The sequence below is a fragment of the Pleurodeles waltl genome, chromosome 6, assembly GCF_031143425.1.
Source record: "Pleurodeles waltl isolate 20211129_DDA chromosome 6, aPleWal1.hap1.20221129, whole genome shotgun sequence".
Classification (NCBI taxonomy): Eukaryota; Metazoa; Chordata; class Amphibia; order Caudata; family Salamandridae; genus Pleurodeles; species Pleurodeles waltl.
In genome coordinates this window covers 1,445,162,503-1,445,182,377 of record NC_090445.1, presented here as the reverse complement: position 1 = coordinate 1,445,182,377, position 19,875 = coordinate 1,445,162,503, and the positions used below count along the sequence as shown (strand labels likewise).

The window sequence follows — 19,875 nt, the reverse complement described above, 5'->3', positions numbered from 1 at the left end:
TATGTTTAACTATTTTATATAACTTAATTAAATTTAACTTATTTTGCAGTGGGGGTTTATTTTAAAATCCTGCCTCTATTATTTTCTATGGGAGGGTGGTGAAGTGCTAGTGATTGGCCATGTGCTGTGCTGAACTTGCTCAAGCTCAGAACTGGAATACATTCACTACTGTTTTGGGCCCTTTTTGGCTGTGGTAACTTTAGAAGAGCAGTTTGTGAATAGGAATGGGCCTACTTTGTTAGCGAGTGTATGTCCCTCCCTAAACTCCTCCTTAACACTTCCTTAATATCTCCCCAAACTGTACCTATTTTGTAATAGGTATGCCCCATTTCCCAACCCTCCCACATCTACTGCTAAATAGTACAGTTACATGTGGGAAGATCTCCCTAAAGAAAAGATAGGAGAGCTGGAGGTAAAGATTTGCACTCAATAGGTTTCTGAACAGAATTTTGTAGTCCTTTAGAAGTATTAATGTAGTACTTCTGAAGCTATTATAAAATGCAGTTTGTGGATAGGCTCCTCAGATTTGAGCATTCTGCTAAACCCGCTGACATAAGTACTGCCTCATCATCAGTATGTGAGAACTCTTTAAGATACCAGCTTTTATTGGAGCAATATAAATTTCTCAGCAATGAGACACTGCCGGATAAAGCAGGAAGAGTTAAAACACATTATCCCTGCAAACATGCAGAAACACTCCCTTCAACTCTGCAGCTCCCTGTGTTCTGCCTTGGCCCTAGTCTTGTACTTCTAGTATCAGAACAAAGCAGTGTGCACACTAGAACTACAAAGTCGGTATCAGAGCAGCAGAGAAACACTAAAGGTTAGCCTGTTTTGTAGCTAACTGTGACACAGAGACTCAGACTGCACCTCACCAATGAGCCCCTGAAGGTGCCACACAATTTGAGGTAATTTGTGTCTCTTCAGAGGGCGCGTGGCCTAGCAGCTGGGAGTGTACTGTTTGAACTGAGGCGGGCCAAGATTGAATTGCATATGGTTGGTCACTTTCAACGGTGTTCATTCAAACTATACCTTCTCTCCAAACACCTCCACCCTTGCTACCTGCTCTTCCCTTCCTATTCAAGGCCCTTCAAAAATGTGCTTTGTGGTCATTTGGACACTGTGATTGACAACCATCAAGGGCTATCAATTGATCGTCAAGAACCTAACGCCACTCCTTTATTCTCTTCCCTTAAAGAGACTTTTGGATTGACTTAGCCCTATGTTCACTTAAAACATGAAATGCAATTATGTATAAACTGAACAAGCACTTGTACCACCCCCCGTGTGTGCTTCGTTTTCACTTTCGCGATAAAATGGATGCCACTAGAAGGCTAAGCAGACCTTGCATTCCTGAACACGACTAGAAATAATCGCACTGCCCCGGAGCACACGAAGTAAAGTGAACATTTGTCGAAAGCAGAAAAGAATGAGAGTGATCGTGGAAACAGAATGAGACTCTGGGACTGGAGAAAATCACACGGGAAGTGCCCAATATAGGCAGCGCAGGGCAGAGGATTCTGGGATTGGAAAGAGGCTGCTCGATGCCATCACAGAAGACGTGGTACTGGCACTGAGCAAGGCTGGAGACAGAAGTGAATTGGATTAGAGACGTGCAGGGCAGCTGGATACTTTAAAAAGAACCAGGACACGCTGTAGAACCCGTGATTAAAAATGAAGCAATGGTGGAGAACAAGGATTAACGTGAAACCCATCAAGGAAGCCAGAGGGGCGTGGGGCTCGCACAGTGCATAGCTGGAGGGGACGTTAGGAAACAGATGCAGACAGTTACAAACCACAGCTGCAGGTTGCTCTTACTCAAAGTTGAAAAGTGAAGACTAAGTTAGATCACGGGGGCAGTTGGGCAAGAGTTTGAAACTGCCAGGGATATAGTGTGTCATGGGCCCTAGCAAAAGGAAGGCTTATGGCTCCTTCAGCTGTTATTTGAATCGTAAAATATGGCAATGTTCAGGGTTCCCTGGCCCCCTCAGACCTCTGGGCCCCTGCACCTGCTGCACCAGTGGAAGCCACACCTCTAGCAAACACACACAGCTAAAGGTTAATCATGAAGTCAGTTGTAGGCTGACTTGGAGCACTGCAGGTGACTGACCCAGAGCATAGCAGATGAATGGCTAAGCACCTGATGACTGATCCAGACAGATCTGGAGACTGACTGTAAAACGCAATACTCAAGACAAAGCTAGAGCACACTCCCAGGAATGGACACTTGGGGTCAAGCCTGCTGAACGAAAGGAGAATGAGACAGACACAGCTACTGTCTCACTCAATGCACTGCTTGTTTGTGGCACTACAGTAAGCTGGACACTCGCTCTGTGCACAGCCAGCGTGTTTCGATGGAGCACTGTTGGATATCGACCTATGAAACAAATGAATGCCAGAGAGGAGCACAGCTGCGGGCTAGAAAGGAGGACCACTAAGGGGCCAGCCTTGAGTGCAGCCAGAGGCCAACCCAGAAAATTCACCAAAAGCACACTTGGAGTCTGACCTACCACAGGAGAAGAATGGAAACAATCTCAGTAAAGAACAGTAAAATAAAAAAATTGTAAACTTTGCACCCGTTAGGGTCTCAAGGCGCTGTACGCATTTCATGTGGAACCCCTCCTAGCTTTTCCCTGTGAGGCACCTACTCCTGGGAACCCCCCCAGGCATCCAAGCACTGTCAGGGCCATTGTGGAGATTAAGCAAGCTATTGCCCAGAGTGGGACCCATTAATTAGATTAGGCACCAAGGCAAGAATTATCTGGTCCAAGGGAATTGAGCCCAAGACCCACCCAAGGCAGGAATTGAACCCTGGTCTTGGGCCAGATCTCTGCATCAGAGGTCTGCCACTCTAACCATTGTGCCACACTCATCCACAGTGGAATGTCCCAGACAGAAGGCAACCAATGGCACGGATTTAACCAGACCTTTGACACGGGTCTGGCTAAATACATGCTGTTGTCCCCTTAGCCAATCTCCCCGAGATAATGTACTCTCACCATGGCTGAGACAAACTGCTCTACTCTCATCTCGCCTTACCTAACCTTGCTGCTACCACCTACATCACCTACCTACCTGCATCTGTTTATGATCTGTCTTTGTAACGACCAGAGCGAGCAAATATCTCTGTTTCGACGCACTAGGTTGTGCCTTTTGTAACGATCATAACTCGCAACTATTTGTAACTTTGAGTTTTTTGTAATGAAACCTGTTTTATTGTAAACCGATTTAACACCTTTGGGTAATGTCCGCGCTATATAAAAATGCTTTTATAAATGAAGAAAATCAAAACCGCCTCTATTGGCTAGGCCGAGAGCAAGCCAGAGGAACAGCTGGAGACAGACACAGATAAGAGCCTGACATAAGTTACCACTTCCGAGTGACCTGAAGCCCAGCTAAAGGTTGAACTGGACCATGGCTGACTGAGAGAACAACTGGAAACACAAGCAAAAACCAGCTGGACAATGATTAGAGCTAAGCTGAAGACGGACAAGAGGAAGTCAGTTTCAGGATGGCCACTAGCATAGCGGAAGCAACCGAGTGACAGCTGGAATCTGACCGTGATCACAGCTGTAAGAGCCCCCAGAGCATAGGGCTGTCCAGACTCATGCGGTGAAACGAGCACTCCAGGACCTGGCATTACAGAGACCGGACGAAATGCACTGGAGTAAGATTTGCTGGCATGACACGGAGACAAGGCCCAGGGAGTCCTCTGTCTCCTCCCTCCTCACAAGATCACTTGCAGTACCGCTAATTGCATCAAATAGCCCAGCTCAGCCAAGTGGAAAATCGCGGTGCATCCCTCACTGCCAACCAAGGCGACCTTTTAAATAACAGCGGCAACTTCCCTTCAAGACCTCAATTAGTGCGGCCCATTGAATGTCACCTCCCTCCACCCCCGAGGAACCAGAGCGCGCGCTGATAGAGCCACTAACACTGCTCATTTCTTTTCCCGCCCAATTACACCGTGTACAGAAAGGACAAGAGCGCAGACTATTCCTTATAGTGATGCATGATCAAGGCCTTGTTTCTGATTCTACGCGAGGGCGGGCAGGGGAGCGCGAGAAGGAATGTCAGCAGTGCTGCTCTTAGTAGACCAGCGAGTACCCCAAGCCCACCCTAGAAGGCACCCTGGCCTGAACCAAGGCAGGCCAGAGATTCCTAAACTCTATGGAGTGTCCCTGATAGCCCAGCAATCTCCCTGATGATGGTTTTCGGGTTTGCAATCATGCCATAAAACCCAATTCACGAGGGAATCTGCTGTTTTTAAGGAAAAATTTAACTTTTTTTTACCTTTCTCTCGCCTAAAATTATCCACCCTTCGATGAAAGTCTAGGAGAAAAATACATTACCCCGTTTATTATTCTTAAATCTCCCTCTATCATGTTTACACATGTGATATGTGTCGGCTTGTCATGTTGCGAGATAACAGAGACCCGGAGACCACACAAAGGGGCGCAGGGTCGGACTGGTACAAAAAATAGGCCCTGGCACCAAAATAAAAGTGGCTCACCCATAGACAACAGCATACCAGACTAACCATGAGAGTACCTATCACCACTTCCAGGTGGGGGTGGGCAGGGCAGTAAGAGGGGACAAAGAGACAATGAAGGATCCACAAGGGCAGGAAGAGGTCTGCCAGGAGTAGAAGACGAGTATAGGTAAGGTTTTACATATGTAACAAAGTAGTATAGCCTATCCAATGAGTCTGTCTCTTCTTTCTGACATGTGGTTTGTTCCAGAAGCTTATAAGATATAGCAGGCGCACAACAACTGGTGACGAAGATTCCAAGAAACATGCATGCAGAAAGCACTGCGATGTGTCATATGAGTTGTGAATACACATTTAAGCATACAGCTGTTCTGTGAAGTACAGCCTTTCCCTATGAAGTTGAAATACAGAGCAGAAGCATTACAGGGAAAGGAGAAACAGCACTGCACTCATGCAGAAGACTTATGCAGAGTGAGGAGAGACAATGCATACAGCAGAAGGCCGCAGCAGGTGCTAGGGACAAGAATGACTTCCAACTACAGGGCGGCCATGTTGAAAGCAAACAGCCTCCACTGAATCCAATCAAATCAAAACTAGCAAGGCAGAAAATTGGGAACACACTTGCTTAAAAGAGTGCATTAGGAATAAGATGAGCAGGGACAGAGGATGGAGGACAAAATCTAGAAAATGTCAAGAGGAAATAATGCGATGAAAACATTCTGGCAATAGAAACAAGAATATTACTTTCATGGGACAAATATGGTGAAAGTGTGGAAAAGAAAACAACTATGAGGTAATGTCCAAAGGCATCATAGGAGATGTCCTGAAAGATAAGAGTCAGGAGGTCCCGGCATCATATAAGAGCTCTGAGAGCATGAACCACCAGCTCATCTTAATGGGACATCTCAAGTCACATCATCATCACAACATTGTCCAGAGGCAGTGAACTGAAGAGAAGTACAAAACAAACAAAACGTCACCATTCAACTGGCATTAAGGGGGTCATTCTGACCCCGGCGGGCGGCGGTTGCCGCCCGCCTGGAGGGAACCGCCATTTGGCCGCCCTGCGGTCAAAAGACCGCTGGGGCCATTCCAACTTTCCCGCTGGGCCGGCGGGCGCTACCTAAGGTAGCGCCCGCCGGCCCAGCGGGAAAGGGGGCCTGCAACACTGAAGCCGGCTCCGAATGGAGCCGGCGGTGTTGCAGGTGTGCGATGGGTGCAGTTGCACCCGTCGCGCTTTTCACTGTCTGCTAGGCAGACAGTGAAAAGCATGCTGGGGCCCTGTTAGGGGCCCCCTGCACTGCCCATGCAATTGGCATGGGCAGTGCAGGGGCCCCCAGGGGCCCCAGGACACCCGTTCCCGCCATCCTGTTCCTGGTGGTAAAAACCGCCAGAAACAGGGTGGCGGGAAGGGGGTCAGAATCCCCATGGTGGCGCTGCTTGCAGCACCGCCATGGCGGATTTGGGCAACTGGGGGAAATCCGGCGGGAAACCGCCGGACCCGGTTTTATGACCGCGGCTTTACCGCCGCGGTCAGAATGGCCCAGGAAGCACCGCCAGCCTGTTGGCGGTGCTTCCGTCATCCGCGACCCTGGCGGTTTTGTACCGCCAGGGTCGGAATGACCCCCTAAGTGTTGTTCTACAATAATGGAGGAATACTTCACACAGCACTGCGGCTCAATGCTGACAACACTCATGCTTGTGAATGAAGTGTGCCCCTGACTTCCCAGCAGGAGCACAACACACCTAAAATAAGATCCTTGATTACAAGAAACAGGAGGATGATCTACCCTGCTGAGGTTAAACAAAGAAGTACAAGATGAAACACTACTGCAACTCCAGATGAAAAACCATGGAATGCAACATCAAAGAAGGGCACTAGTGGATTCTTCGAACAGGAACAAGAGTGAAAATCTGGCACCAGATACTCTAATCAGCCTCTACAAGTAATTGCTCAGAATGCATCTGCAGGACAAATAGAGAATCAATTGACCAGAAATGTCTCTCACTTCAAGAAATAAGAATGACCAAGCACACCTAGTGTTACCACTCACTGGGTGAAATCACATCAATTGTGGAAGCAGAACCTCCTACAAGTTGAAGTTTTGACATTCAGGAAAAATCAACCCTGTCTCTGGGGCAATCAACTCGGCCATCAAAGAAACCACTGTGTCTCAAAGAATGGATCCAGGAGGAATGTCAAGATAAACAGAACAATGTTTCTCAGAGGAAAATGGACCTCAGTCAAGTGGTGGGAAATGTCACTTCGAGATATAGCCGAGTCTTGAAGTTGACACATCAGGAGGAGGTGCCGGGGTCCACCAGACTAAACTTGGGAAGAGTGGTCACCACTTTAGGGTGAGGACGATATAGGGAGGGGAAAACAAATGGTCATTTACAGGCTAAATCAAAAGAAGAAGTACATGGAATGGAACAAGCCACACCAGAAGTAGAAAAAACGAGTGTTGGTGAGGCTCACATACATACTAGCATTGTATAGCCTACCTAATGAAAGTCCATCTCTTCATTCTGAAATGTGATGCCTTCCTCAGACATATCAGGAACACAGCAGTACTTTAAGGACGAATATCTGCAGCTGTATGTTGCAACTGTTTTATCCTTTGTTTATTTTCCTTTTCAAACGTTTCCCTGCTTAGTGTATCAAGTGGTGTTCAATCCAAGACACAATCTGGATGTCACTTCTATGTTATCCCAGATTTCCCCTATGGTGCTAACAGAAGAAGGACCTCAAAAGTATATCCCCACTTGACATCGAAGGGGAATTCTCTCTTAAACACAGGAGTGACTGCTCTGTAGTTGGTAGAAAATAGTGCATTTGAGTGTACAGCCATTGTTATCCCCTATTGGTGAATTCTGCTGATTTATTTTTGAAAAAAACAATGGGGCATATTTATACTCCGTTTGCGCCGAATTTGCGTCGTTTTTTTCGATGCAAAACTAACTCCATATTTATACTTTGGCGTTAGACGCGTCTAGCGCCAACGTTCATGGAGTTATCGTCATTTTTTTGCGTGAACACCTTCCTTGCGTTAATGATATGCAAGGTAGGCGTTCCCGTCTTAAAAAATGACTGCGATGCATATGCGTCGTATTTATACTCCCGGGCAAAAATGACGCCCGGGAGTGGGCAGGTCTAAAAAACCCGCATTTGCGCCGGATTTTAGCGCCTGGGTCAGGGCAGGCGTTAAGGGACCTATGGGCTCAGAATGAGCCCAGAGGTGCCCTCCCCTGCCACCCTTGCCCACCCCAGGAGGACACCCAAGGATGGAGGGACCCACCCCAGGGACATTAAGGTAAGTCCAGGTAAGTATTTTTTTTTTTTTTTTGTGGCATAGGGGGGCCTGATTTGTGCCCCCCTACATGCCACTATGACCAATGACCATTCCCAGGGGACAGAAGTCCCCTGGGCATGGCCATTGGGCAAGGGGGCATGACTCCTGTCTTTGCTAAGACAGGAGTCATTTCAATGGGGGATGGGCGTCGTAAAAAAATGTCGCAAACCGGGTTGTGGCGATTTTTTTGCCTCAGCCTGACTTGCACCATTTGTGGACGCCCATACGCCATTTTCCCCCTACGCCGGCGCTGCCTGGTGTACGTCGTTTTTTTTAACGCACACCAGACAACGCCGGCGGCTAACGCCGGCTAACGTCATTGAATAAATACGGCGCCCGCATGGCGCTGCAGAATGGCGTTAGCCGGCGCTAATTTTTTTGACGCAAAACTGCGCTGGCGCAGTTTTGTGTCAAAAAGTATAAATATGGGCCAATGTTTCTCTGTAAACTGGCTCCCTTTTCCCCCTCCTGGTGTTTATAGTGAAAGGAGACAGTTTGGGGATCCCTGCAGTGACAATGCTGTCCCTTGCAAATGTCCAGATTGACAATGTTGTGCTTTGCAAATGTCCAAAAGCCAGCGAGTTGCTGCAAACGCGGACCAGAGCTCTGCAATTGAACAATGGAACCCTTGAAGTCTTGATTACAGTTTTCTTCCGGGGGATTGGCAGATCACTAACTTCTCCAGGGGGAAGAGGAGTCACACTTGAACCCAAGGCAAATGGAATAATAAGGTCATTGCTTACAGCTGCCATGATCAAGCCTTGCTAGGCATTCAGGAACCCATAATCTAGGGACAGTTTGTGGCATTAGACGTTTCTTCTTTAAAAAAAGATGTATTTTTTAAGCTTAGGTTTCACCCAACATAAAGTGAAATGCATGTGACTTTGTATGCACTCAAACGTTGTGATATCTTTCCAAGAAATGATAGGGGTTCCTTGCCACAAACTACAAGGTCATAGGAGGCCCTCATATTCAGGAAGCTGGGGGCATGTATTAGTTTCAGTGCATCAATCGGAGATTGAATCAAACTGTAATGCATTTTAAGGAAATATTACATTGTGGTTTATTTCACTAAATCCCCACAAAACAGATCCAAACCTGCGTGGGAGCACACAAAACAGATGCTGGTTATGCCATCGGAATGTTTTTTCAACAGTGAGTTGCTTCACCTCTGGGTAGCTTCAATAACTCTCGTATTAAAACATAGGCAGCAAAACAATTGATGGACGGAAATGCTGGATTAATGACGATGGCTCATCTGTCCATTATAGAAGGTAATCAATCATATGTAAATCAGCTCCGGTCTGGCTCTAATAAGAGCAGTCATTCCTAAACTGCTATTCACAACCTCCAGAATCAGAACACAAACTACCACAAACCAGTTTTTGCCTTACTGGGCCTCATCAATGAGGTACTACTTTAAGTCCCTATAGTACAACAAGAAATGTACTGAGGTCTTGGTATACACACATGGCTTAGATCAACTCACAAAGGCAGCAAAACTTTCATCAAGTCATAGTTCAGAAGCTAGCCATAATGCTGAACTCTCATAGGGTAACACTTGCCCACCCTAAACTATGACAGATGTTAGGATGAAACTGAGAGCAACACAAACCAAGAACATGGCCATATGCCTGAAACCACCCTAACTGTCCTTCAAAGATAGACTTCAAAACTATACTATTTTTGACTACATTTTTCATGTTTAAGTAATAACTCTGACTGAATACTAATTGTGTGTGCGTGTGTGTGTGTGTTTGTGTGCATGTGTGTATTCGAAGGAAAGAGAGAGAGAGAGAGAGAGTGTTTGCTCAGTTAGGTAATAATGTACCTTGCTCAGCCTTCACACCATGTTCCATGAGCTAGGTCACAAAGACAGCCAAGGAGGTTTCACAACTTTCTGTCTCTAACTGGGTACCGGGTATACTCTTCAGTATGGCAATGCCGCTAAAGGATACCTGCCTGCAGCATCTGGATCTGGGGCAAACCCTGAAAGATCCTAGCCTCCACTAAATCTTAAAGAATATGAAAAGGACCACCAACCTCAAAATGTTGAGGAGCAGAGTCTTTTTCTGTACTTCTATAACTACAAGTACGAAAAAACAACACAATATCAAATATATTTCTTCTATTCGCACTAGTCAAGGATGTACTTGTACAATGCCCTCCCTCCTGTACCAACACATACATTGCCAAACCTCAGCTGCCTGCAGTCTGCCTTGTTAGCAGAGCATGATGACAGACTACATTAACAAAGCCGGCCCCAAGGGAGCACAAAAGGCACACAGAAATAGAGAACACAGAAGCGAAGACAGACGAAAGAAAGAGATGAAATAGTGCACATTTTCATCGCCTTCCATCAGCTACCATGTGAGCAGTAAAATAAAATTCCATCACAGATGTAAAAAAAGATAATTAATAAAGATCAGCAATGCAAGCTTCTTAGATGTTTGCAAAAAGCACCAATGTAAGCTTCCTTTGCAAACACAAAAAGGTAAACACCTATGCCAGTAGCACAAGCTTCCTTCATAACCGCAAAAGGTATGCACACACAGTGGCAGTGCTAGTTTCCTTCACAAACGCTTCAAGGTAAACTTACACATCAGTAGTGTAAGATTCCTTTACAAACACAAAAAAAAAAAAAACATACAGCAACAGCGTACGTTTCCTACAAAAACACAAAAAAGACATACAGCAGTGGTGAAAGCTTCCTACACACAAACACAAAAAACAGACATACAACAGCAGGGCCAGTTTTCTTCACAAAAACAGCAAAATAGCATTGCAAGTTTCTCTCACAAACACAACAATTATTGACAAAACCAATAGTTTTGCCTTTTGTGTAGGTAAGTGTTTTGGGTTTGTGCAGAAGACATCTCTGTTTCAGTCCATAGACACTTTACTGTCAGTGCCTGTGTCTTTGGAGACATTGACAGCCAAACTGTTAAAGTTCTGAGCCCCTTAAAATGTCATTATCTTGGCTAGATGACGTTTTAGTACCAGATCATTTGACCCAAAAGAAGAACAAAGTTTCTAATGAACAGCATGCGCTTGACTCTCCAATGGGGAAGGAGAAAAGAGACACAGACAGGGATAGGCAGAGCTATCTACAGGGGGTAGGTTTATGTCTGAGTTTAAACTATACAGAGAATGGAGAGTCAACAGGGCTCCAGGCGCCAGCAGAGAGTACGCGAAGACAGCACAGTAACAAAAATAATGAAATGTGTTTCTTTTATAAATATCAGTCCAGGAGGGCTCAGTGCCAGCATTGGCCGGATCCTTTTAGATGGTGTTCTCCTCAAACAGGATCTGGGCGTAGACTGTGGCTGTGGGGTGGCCCTTGGCAGGCGGCGGGGGCTTCATCAGCTCCAACTCCGCGTATGTCAGGCTCTCCTCCGTGATTCGTGGCTGCAGAGACAGGAAAAAGCAATTTGAGCTGAGCGATCAGGACGCTTCATTGACTAAAGTGAATACTAATACTACACAATAATGATGATAATGTTTTTATATAGCACTTCATAATGCAATCCAGAAATGTTCTAATACCTTTAAATAATATATGTTAATATTACACACTTTAATGTTCTTACTTTACAAACTCAAAAGGATGAATAGCTGAGTTAGACTTGTCAAGTTTCAAACAAATTGCTTGACATTTGCCACATGGCGAATTTTCACTTCACGTAGGTACTGATTGGATGGCAATGGTCCCTACATAGCAAATGGATGAGTACCCCTACTCTAAGTACCTTACTGTAAGTGAAACTGATATCTTGAATTTTGATTTTGGGTACAATATTATGATAATCTAGCATGTGAACAGAGACCTAGACCTGTCCCTCGTAACTCCAGGTCCTATTTTGTGAACTAGAGGGCTGCCCTGGGTAAACCACGTAAAATGATGAACACAGAGTAGCTAGTTTTGTGAATCAGTAGTGTGGTAAGATCTTTTTATGAGTCAGGGACAGGGGATTCTACTGACCACTCTTGTAAATGTCCAGTGTTATGGGAACCTAGAACTTCACAGTGATATTCTGTGTATGTGTGGGTTGCAGATAGCTACAGTGACTGTGTAGCATTGTGAGTGTATACGACCGGTACAAGTGGGATCGATTTTAGATGGCCCTTGTTTTACCATGGCTCAAGAAAAGGGTGTTGCCACATTCCTAGATATTGGAAGCATATTGGCTGCATGGATGTGGCAAGGTGGTGGCGATACAAACACTGAAATGAGGAGGAGAGGCACAAAGCTAGATTCTGAAAATCAAAGAGGTCTGTGCTAGCAAAAGGCTGCTCAATAGTTCTTTTTGAGCACTTCAATTTGGTGGATGCAAAGGTGAGGGGTAGAACTGCACTTTCTGTTGTTCAGGATGAAGAGGTTTCTAGGCCAGGCCTGCATGGTCATAGAAGGAAGTGGTGCACCTGACCCTGCAGGAGGAAAATCTGTCTAGGAGAAGATGGCAGCTGTTCTCCTGGCATTCAGAACACCTATAAGTTCTTGACAACCCTTGGGAGTGTAGCCAGAACCGACCTTCGCCATATGAGGTCTTCCTGTCTCATTGCAACCCCACAGTAGAGCGCCTACAATATTCAAGCCCAAGAAGTAACCATGTGGTGTACGACACCCCTTCAACGCCCAAGTCCTCATGTTGTTGCTTACCGACTCCAGGCCAATGCATTTGTGTATTAACCATCACTGCCAGAGAGGAAGCCTGAACTTAGCCCGGAGGCAGCACATGAAAGATAAGCAACCCATCTGGTCCTGGTCAGAAGGCTGCAACTGCTCAACGAACACCCACTGGATCCATGCCCAGGGGTCACATCTACCAGGACTGGCACCCACCAACCATACCTATCTTGCTGCTCGCGAGCTGTGGCCCAAGTCCTTAGTGAAGCTGCCACTGCTGTGCCTTCTCAGCAGAGCCACTGCCGAAAGCACCAGCCAGGAGAGCACTGGCCAATGCTGCACAAGTGCAGCCACATGAATAGGAAACACAGCTTCACACACAAAAGAATGAGCTAGGGATTCAAACTGTGGTCTGCAGTGGAAACATTGAGTGGTACGTAAAAAATCCCATTGGTACGAACTGTTGAACTGAGCTAAAAAAATACTCCAAATCAGTGGAGACCAGTACATTACACTTGTGCCTAATACCTATACCTATACATGGGCAGAAGTTCCATAGAGACTAGAGTAGCTCTTAGAATGGGAAGTTGGCACCATACAAAATTGAATTCTATCTGGAATTACAACCTTATTGAACAGTGAGTACTGTGATTTGCTGTGTTATTAAAGTACTTTCTAAGATTTCAAACACTTCACTAAAGTAAGCACTTGGCTGGACAATGCATGCATTATCATATATGTAGTTTGACTGGTGGGTCCTGGGCTTATGCCCATTCACTACCTACTCAAAAAGCCTTTGGCCATTTGCCCTTGCAAACTTGAGTGTCAAATGAGGAAAGAATGCACTTTGCCTAGTTTGCAAAGCCATAGTAGGAGGGGCATCAAAACACCAGTGCCAAATTACCTCAACCTCCATGGGTGAGGCCCAGTAGCCTCAGACTGTTCTGTGACCCTCAAATGGGTCAGATAGCTATTCTGCTGGCTAATGTAGTATGGATGATCTTCATTGGCTAGCGTGATATTACAAACTTTTCAGAAGGTAGTGGTCTAGTTTGGTGGACTAGTGCAACACGACGAGCTCTTTATCTGCTAATGTGGCACTGCCAGATCTTCATTGGCTAGCGTGGCAAGCCTAGCTCTCTATGAGCTTTTGGGCTAATGACCTCTGGTAGAGTATCAACGCCATGAGGGTTTGTCAAGTACTCTGATGGTTAAGTTACTTGTGGGCTAGTGTGACATAACTGGTTGTTCATGAACTAGTGTGGCATAGCTATCTGCTCACGTGCATGTGGAGTAATGTGACACAGTCATCTCCTTATGAGGCGTGTGAGCTGAAGTGGCATAGTAGCCAATACTTCATGGACTTCTGCCATGAACTGCCCTGCATGCACTTGCTAGATTGGTAGAATGGTAGATTGCTAGAATGGCCAACTTTTCACAAGCTAGTGCAGCATAGGCATCTTCCCATCCGCTTGAGTGTCTAGAGTGGCATGTTCCGCTCGCTGTGAAATAGCATGGCAGTCACAGTAGAGTTTTCTCTATTTCTTTCTACCTCTAAGCCTCCCACCCCAATGTTTTTTTCTCTCTCTCTCTCACCCACCTCCCACACGCACGCACACCCTCACACACACACCAATTTTTTGTTGTTTTACCTCCCTGTGCCACACAGGTGCACACACCCTGGGGTATGTTGACTGAACCTGGTACTGTACTAGAATAGAGAACGCACTGTGAAAGTTGTTCACTCTCTGTCTAGAGAGCACCCTTGTGGTACGCTCTGTTGAAGGTGCCAAAGTATTTTCCCTCAATGACACCTGTACTCACAGGAACACACACCAAGTAAGGTGGTCTTTCTCCTTGGAAGTGCGCCCTCCACACCGGACGTCGTGGACACCGTTCTGTCTCCCAAGCAAACTGGACCGTACACTGGACGGTGCACTCTTTCCCTGAGAGAGAACTACATCAGAGCACATACCATGTAACGAGTTCCTACGGTCAGAGGACACTCATGAGAACAAAGTTTGGAAGGTGTCCCCTTCACGTGCTACAGACAACATGTGGAATGTATCCACATTCCATGGCAAAGTACACATTTGTGCATGTATTGTACTTACAACCACCACCTCCAAAGTAGAATACACAGTGGAGCAGGCACTGCGGACAGTTAGCCCTCTCGTGCAGTGTGCCACCTCGGAGCACAAATTGTGGATGATGTTCTGCGTCTGTGACATGCACGGTGGAATTCGTGTCCCCTCCGTGGCAGTATACACCAGAGCTAACACTGTCGAGCGTGTTACATTCTCACTGTCACGGCAGCACCTGACCACCGACTCTGGATCCTGGGCTTCCTGCTGGACTGCCTGGGCTGGGAAAGGCAGCCGAGGTCCTCCTTATTTCTTAGGCTACCTTTCCCATTATCTTTGTAGAAGAAAAATAACCCTCTCCCATTTCCCCAGGTCAGCGGCAAAGAGGGCTGCTCTGCCTTTTTCATGCATTTTTATGATGTTCCCTTTGTAAACATAATTTAATAAAGCCAAAGCACACTAAATAAATAATTGCATCTCGAAAAGCAATAAAACCAAATAAAATTAGCGCGCTCATAAACGAAGACGGCCCCTCAATTACCGCTCCAAGCCGCGGCTCGCTGTAAAACGCGGAGCAGACGCTCCCCCATGCATATTTCTCGCATGTAATAATTTGATTGTGGATATGAAGGAATCCGCTGGAGGACGGAGTTTGCGCCGCTTGTGAGTGAGCTTCCAGCTCATACTGTGAGGTTAAGGGACGGGCTCCACCGGCAACAACTGGAAGAAGCCCCAGTCCGTCCCGCCATCAGCCCCAGACCCTGTCACGTGCTTGTGACTCCTTCCCATTGCAGAAGCCTTAACACGACCATTCTAAGTGACTGGGCGAGTTTAGCCCACGAGCACCGCACATGACTACACCCAAGTCTTTCATTATCACACATGACGCCACAGTTCTTAATTTGTGCAGATGGTTAGACACTGTCATTAATTTTGGGGGTTCAAGATTTATTTTTATCACCAGACTTTGATCCAAAATAAGAGAAAAAAAGACAGAAAAACGAGGAAGAGAAAGACGGGGAACATTGACAAAAGGCGAAGCAGTTAGATAAAAAAATTAGGTATAGGGCCAGGAAGCCTAGGGTGGTGGAAGAATAAGGCATGAAGTTGAATCAACGCAATGCTACGTGGGCGTTCCGTAATCCCAGTATTCAGCAGCAGGCTTCTAAAATATATTGTATACTTTGTACTTGTATTTTTTTAAATACTTTTTACAAATGGGCTTTGCCAATTAACCGCTTACTACATAACACATTATCAAAATGCTATCACTCGTTAGGCACTCGATCCTGTCATACACCCCGGTGGCTTTACTGCTGCCTAACAGAAGGAGCAAAAAAAACCATTTCTTCAAGGCGTATCTCATCTACCATTGTTAAGCCACCGTTCTTTCTACACTATGGTGTCTACTGCACGATAAGGAGGGGCAGATTTAAGAAAGTGACACTTTCCTTGCACCCCTTAGTGCCCCCCTACCGCCACCATGAGTGTGCCATATCTAAAATATGGCACACCATATCACAGGGTAGGGCGCAATAATGTCATTTTTTTACACTACTGAGGTACCCTGCATGAGTAGCACCAGCATTTTGGCGCTACTCCTGCAGAGTATATAGGGGCCCATTATAAATAATGGTATGCTCCCTTTTAACGCCTGCTCTGAGCAGGCATTAAAAGTGCTGAAAAAAATGTTGCAATTAAATCTTTTATATTTCCTTGCACCATTTATTCCCCCTTCCCAGGGGGTAACGCCCCCTTTGCATACATTATGCCTGGCGCAGGTATAATGTGGCACAAGGGTTGAAAGAGTGGCGCAGTGCATGCATTGCGTCACTTAGTAAATATGTTGTGCATAAAATGCCACTTTAGTGCTGCTTTAGCATAAAAAGAATTACACCATGGCGGCGCTAGGGGCTCTTAAATCTGTCCTTGAGTGTTTTTTGTACAATAGTGGGCGTCTATTGCACCACAATGGTAGTAACAGGCTCCATCCCTCTAACCCATGTGTACATTTTGTGTTCTTCTGATGTACACAGTTCAGATCCTTCCTTGCTCTAAACTACAATGTTCTGTTGCTTCCCAGCTACGTCTGGGCTTTATAAATGAATACCAATAACTGTACAAATAGTAGAATAAGGTACTTCACATTTTTCCAAGGAAACATGCAAAATATAAGAAAAATATAACCCATAGTTAGGAAATAGCTCTAAAGTTTCATCTGATACAAGCCCTTATGAAAGGTTTATTGCACATTCAAACCATGTGGGAGAAGGGAGTATGTGGCTTCTAAATGAATGTATAAACTGTGGTAGGGCCCAGATAGGAGATACTTATCTTTGCATTTTGGTGGGAGTTCTCCCATGCAGTCAATTCCAAAGAGGCCCCATTCAAATCTATGGACACTAGCCATCCTCCCTCTCTCAGCGCAGAAGTAAGAACATGTCTGATTTCCACAAATCTTCTGAAGAGACTGCAAACCTCACAGACCTCAGTGGCCAGACTAATCCTTAACTGCCCTAGATGGAGCAACATCACCCTCGCCTCAAAAGCACCAGCTTACATCAACCACCGCACACATGAACTTCCCCCAGCCCTCCAAACTCCTGCACTCTGCCTCCCTCTTTCTCTCACACACACACACCCCACATCTGCCAAAGCAACAATGTTGGACGCTCCTTCCCCCACCTTGCGCAAAGTCCTGGAATTACTTCCCCCTGCACCTCAGGACCTGAACCTCTCTTCACGAATCCAGGAAAGGACTGAAGACCTGTCTGTGCCCCTCCCCCTCAAGCTGCATACTCTCAGTGCCTGGATACCCTCACAGGTGATTAGCCACGCTTTACATATCCTGATTGATTGATTGATTAAATGTGTGGCATTTGAAGTTTGATTTCCAAGAAACTGTCCCCCATGGGATTCATAAAGGGGATCCCTGCCTTGAGAGAGAGAGACAAGCTCCATTGGGATTTCCTCCACTAGAAGGCATTCCACTCACACATCACCCACATTCAGAGAGAATAACGCAACCCTTGTTTCTTCCTGGGGAGGGCGGGGAAGTGGCAAATCAGGAAGTACTGAGAGGAATCAGACTCTGAATTACAAATACACCTGGTGATTTCTCATTTATAAAGGTACTTTGAGGGTCCAACTTTTAATTCCAGATGGCTCTGTCCCCTGGAGTTACCAGTGCCCTCAGAAGTGGTAACTTGGGGATGGGGAGACAGATTTAATGGCTGTAAATCAGTGTGATCTTGCCAAGCCCATTTGTACTGGTCCCATGCCTCAGATTCAAATTCTTTCTTTCCATTACAAGCTCTCTGTAGGAACACATCTGATATTCAAGACTACTTTAGCAACGTGCTTTGTAGGCAAGCATTGTCCTACATGGATTTCATTATTCTCACTCCCTCCTTATAACCAATGGCAACCACCAGCCCTGTGGTGTTGCATGATGAGGAAGGAGGTGGGAATGTGCTTCAGTCTGAGCCGAGCCCTGATCCCAGGCTAGTAAGCTGAATTACAACTTGCATGAGGCCACCACATAGGGGCCAATGGTTGTTCAGTGATGCAAGGTACACAGGAACATCTTTCAGGGGCAGGAGCATTGTAGTTTAGCAAAGGGGAGAAACCTGGGGAAACGCAGTGAGAAAGTCAGGCATTTAAATAATATTGAAATATGGTCTATTCCCCCTTTTTAGAGTATTCAGTATGCATGTTGTGGAGTGCATAAGTCAAACGTTAGGGGACTGCGTGACAGGCTCTTGTGAAGCAATGAAGCGTGGATGCAACATGTACACATCTACACATACAACTCAGGAGGTGCCTAATTGTGATATGCACAATCCACAATTTAAATGGAAGCTGTTGGTTTTGCACTTTGTACAGTTAGGTAAAAGGGGGTCCTATATTCTGCACACAGGGTTCATGCTCACGCATGAATAATATTTAGGCTAAAGCAGTGTGTGATGCGCTCACCAAATTTTATTTAAATGCTCTTATTCGGTGGACACAGTCAGAGCTTAGTGCAAAAATGTATTGTGTCCACCTGACGAAAATGCGAATGCAATACATTTAAATTAAACTCATTTACATATTCAGTGGTTATCCTGGAAATCTTGCCTAACAGGACCTACCGTTAGACAAGAGAGGCTTACCCTGTGCGTGAAGTGCAGAGTTCCGTTCAGCCGGGTGATACGTGTGAGGGCCATTCGTAAGGCGCGCATAGGAGAGCGAGTAAGTTTGATAATGTTGCTAGGTCAGAGCTCAACAGATATCTAGCCTTCAGAGTATGAGTGAGACATGCAGGTCACTGAGGCCGCATGCATTCCACAGGCAGAGAGAGGCTGTCACAGCCCCTTCACTCAGATCATAATTAGAGGATACAATGACGGGGCCCTTCCGCAGGGGGGGTGAGGAGATGGGATCCCTGCTGTCCCCACAGAAATCTCTTACTGGAATCCCCTCATTCACAGGGCAGTCTCCATCCGAAGCGCATGAAACAGAGATGCCATATTCGCTAATCCGATTGCCATGAACATCGCCATTAAGTGGTAATGGAAGCTCATCCCAAACTCTTCATCACGAGTCCCTCAGGGCTAGCGACATAATGACAGACAGCCCCTGCACGACACCTGACACCCCCCGTGGACCATGGATGGAAGGTGTAGGGCCAGGAGAGAGAAGGAGGGGTGTGCGCGCAGTAGTGATTTATTGAAACAAGCACTGGCAAAGCCCATGGGTTTGGTCTTAAAAGCGTGCAATGTTTTTTTTTTTTAAATGTCTATATTTCCTTTTTTTTGCAAGCATACGCAATATGCATTAAAAGCTTGAACGCTACAAAAAGTATAGACACTACTGTCTAAATGTGCTATGGAAAAGTTGCAAAAATAAATAAAGACACATAAGTAAAAAATGACTCCCTGCAAAAGTAAACTTAAAACAAAACCAAGAAATTAAAGTAGAAATAAATGCAGAGATTTGTCCACCAGCACTGACACTGAATTGGATTACGTTTTAGGTGGATGTGCACAAATAAATGCCATCACTTATGGTAAAGAGATCAATGGCAGCATTGGGCTGATACCTTGCCCCCTACTCTATGCCTTGGCAGCAGAAGGTGAATGACGTGAACAGACAAATAAATGAAGACGGTGCACCAAAAGCCCCTGTGCAACTATATGTTCATTTTATTATGATTCTTGTGGAAAACGTAAGGCAGGCAAGATTATTCGTGCCTGTGCAATACCGAAATGACCAAGGGCTTTAGGTATAGTTCTATTGAAATGTAGCAATAATGGTTTACATAATGTGACTTGACAA

The 19,875-nt window shown here is 45.8% G+C and overlaps 1 protein-coding gene across 1 annotated transcript in view; it reads right to left on the bottom strand.

Annotated features, from left to right (window-relative positions):
* Positions 1-8,883: 8,883 nt before the first annotated feature.
* The window catches only part of VSTM4 (V-set and transmembrane domain containing 4), a 99,940-nt gene continuing 88,948 nt past the window's right edge, over positions 8,884-19,875 (bottom strand). The window contains exon 8 of the mRNA XM_069240878.1: positions 8,884-11,253. Coding sequence (XP_069096979.1) covers positions 11,128-11,253 — 126 coding nt within the window. The 3' untranslated portion in view covers positions 8,884-11,127. The remainder of the gene's footprint in view (positions 11,254-19,875) is intronic.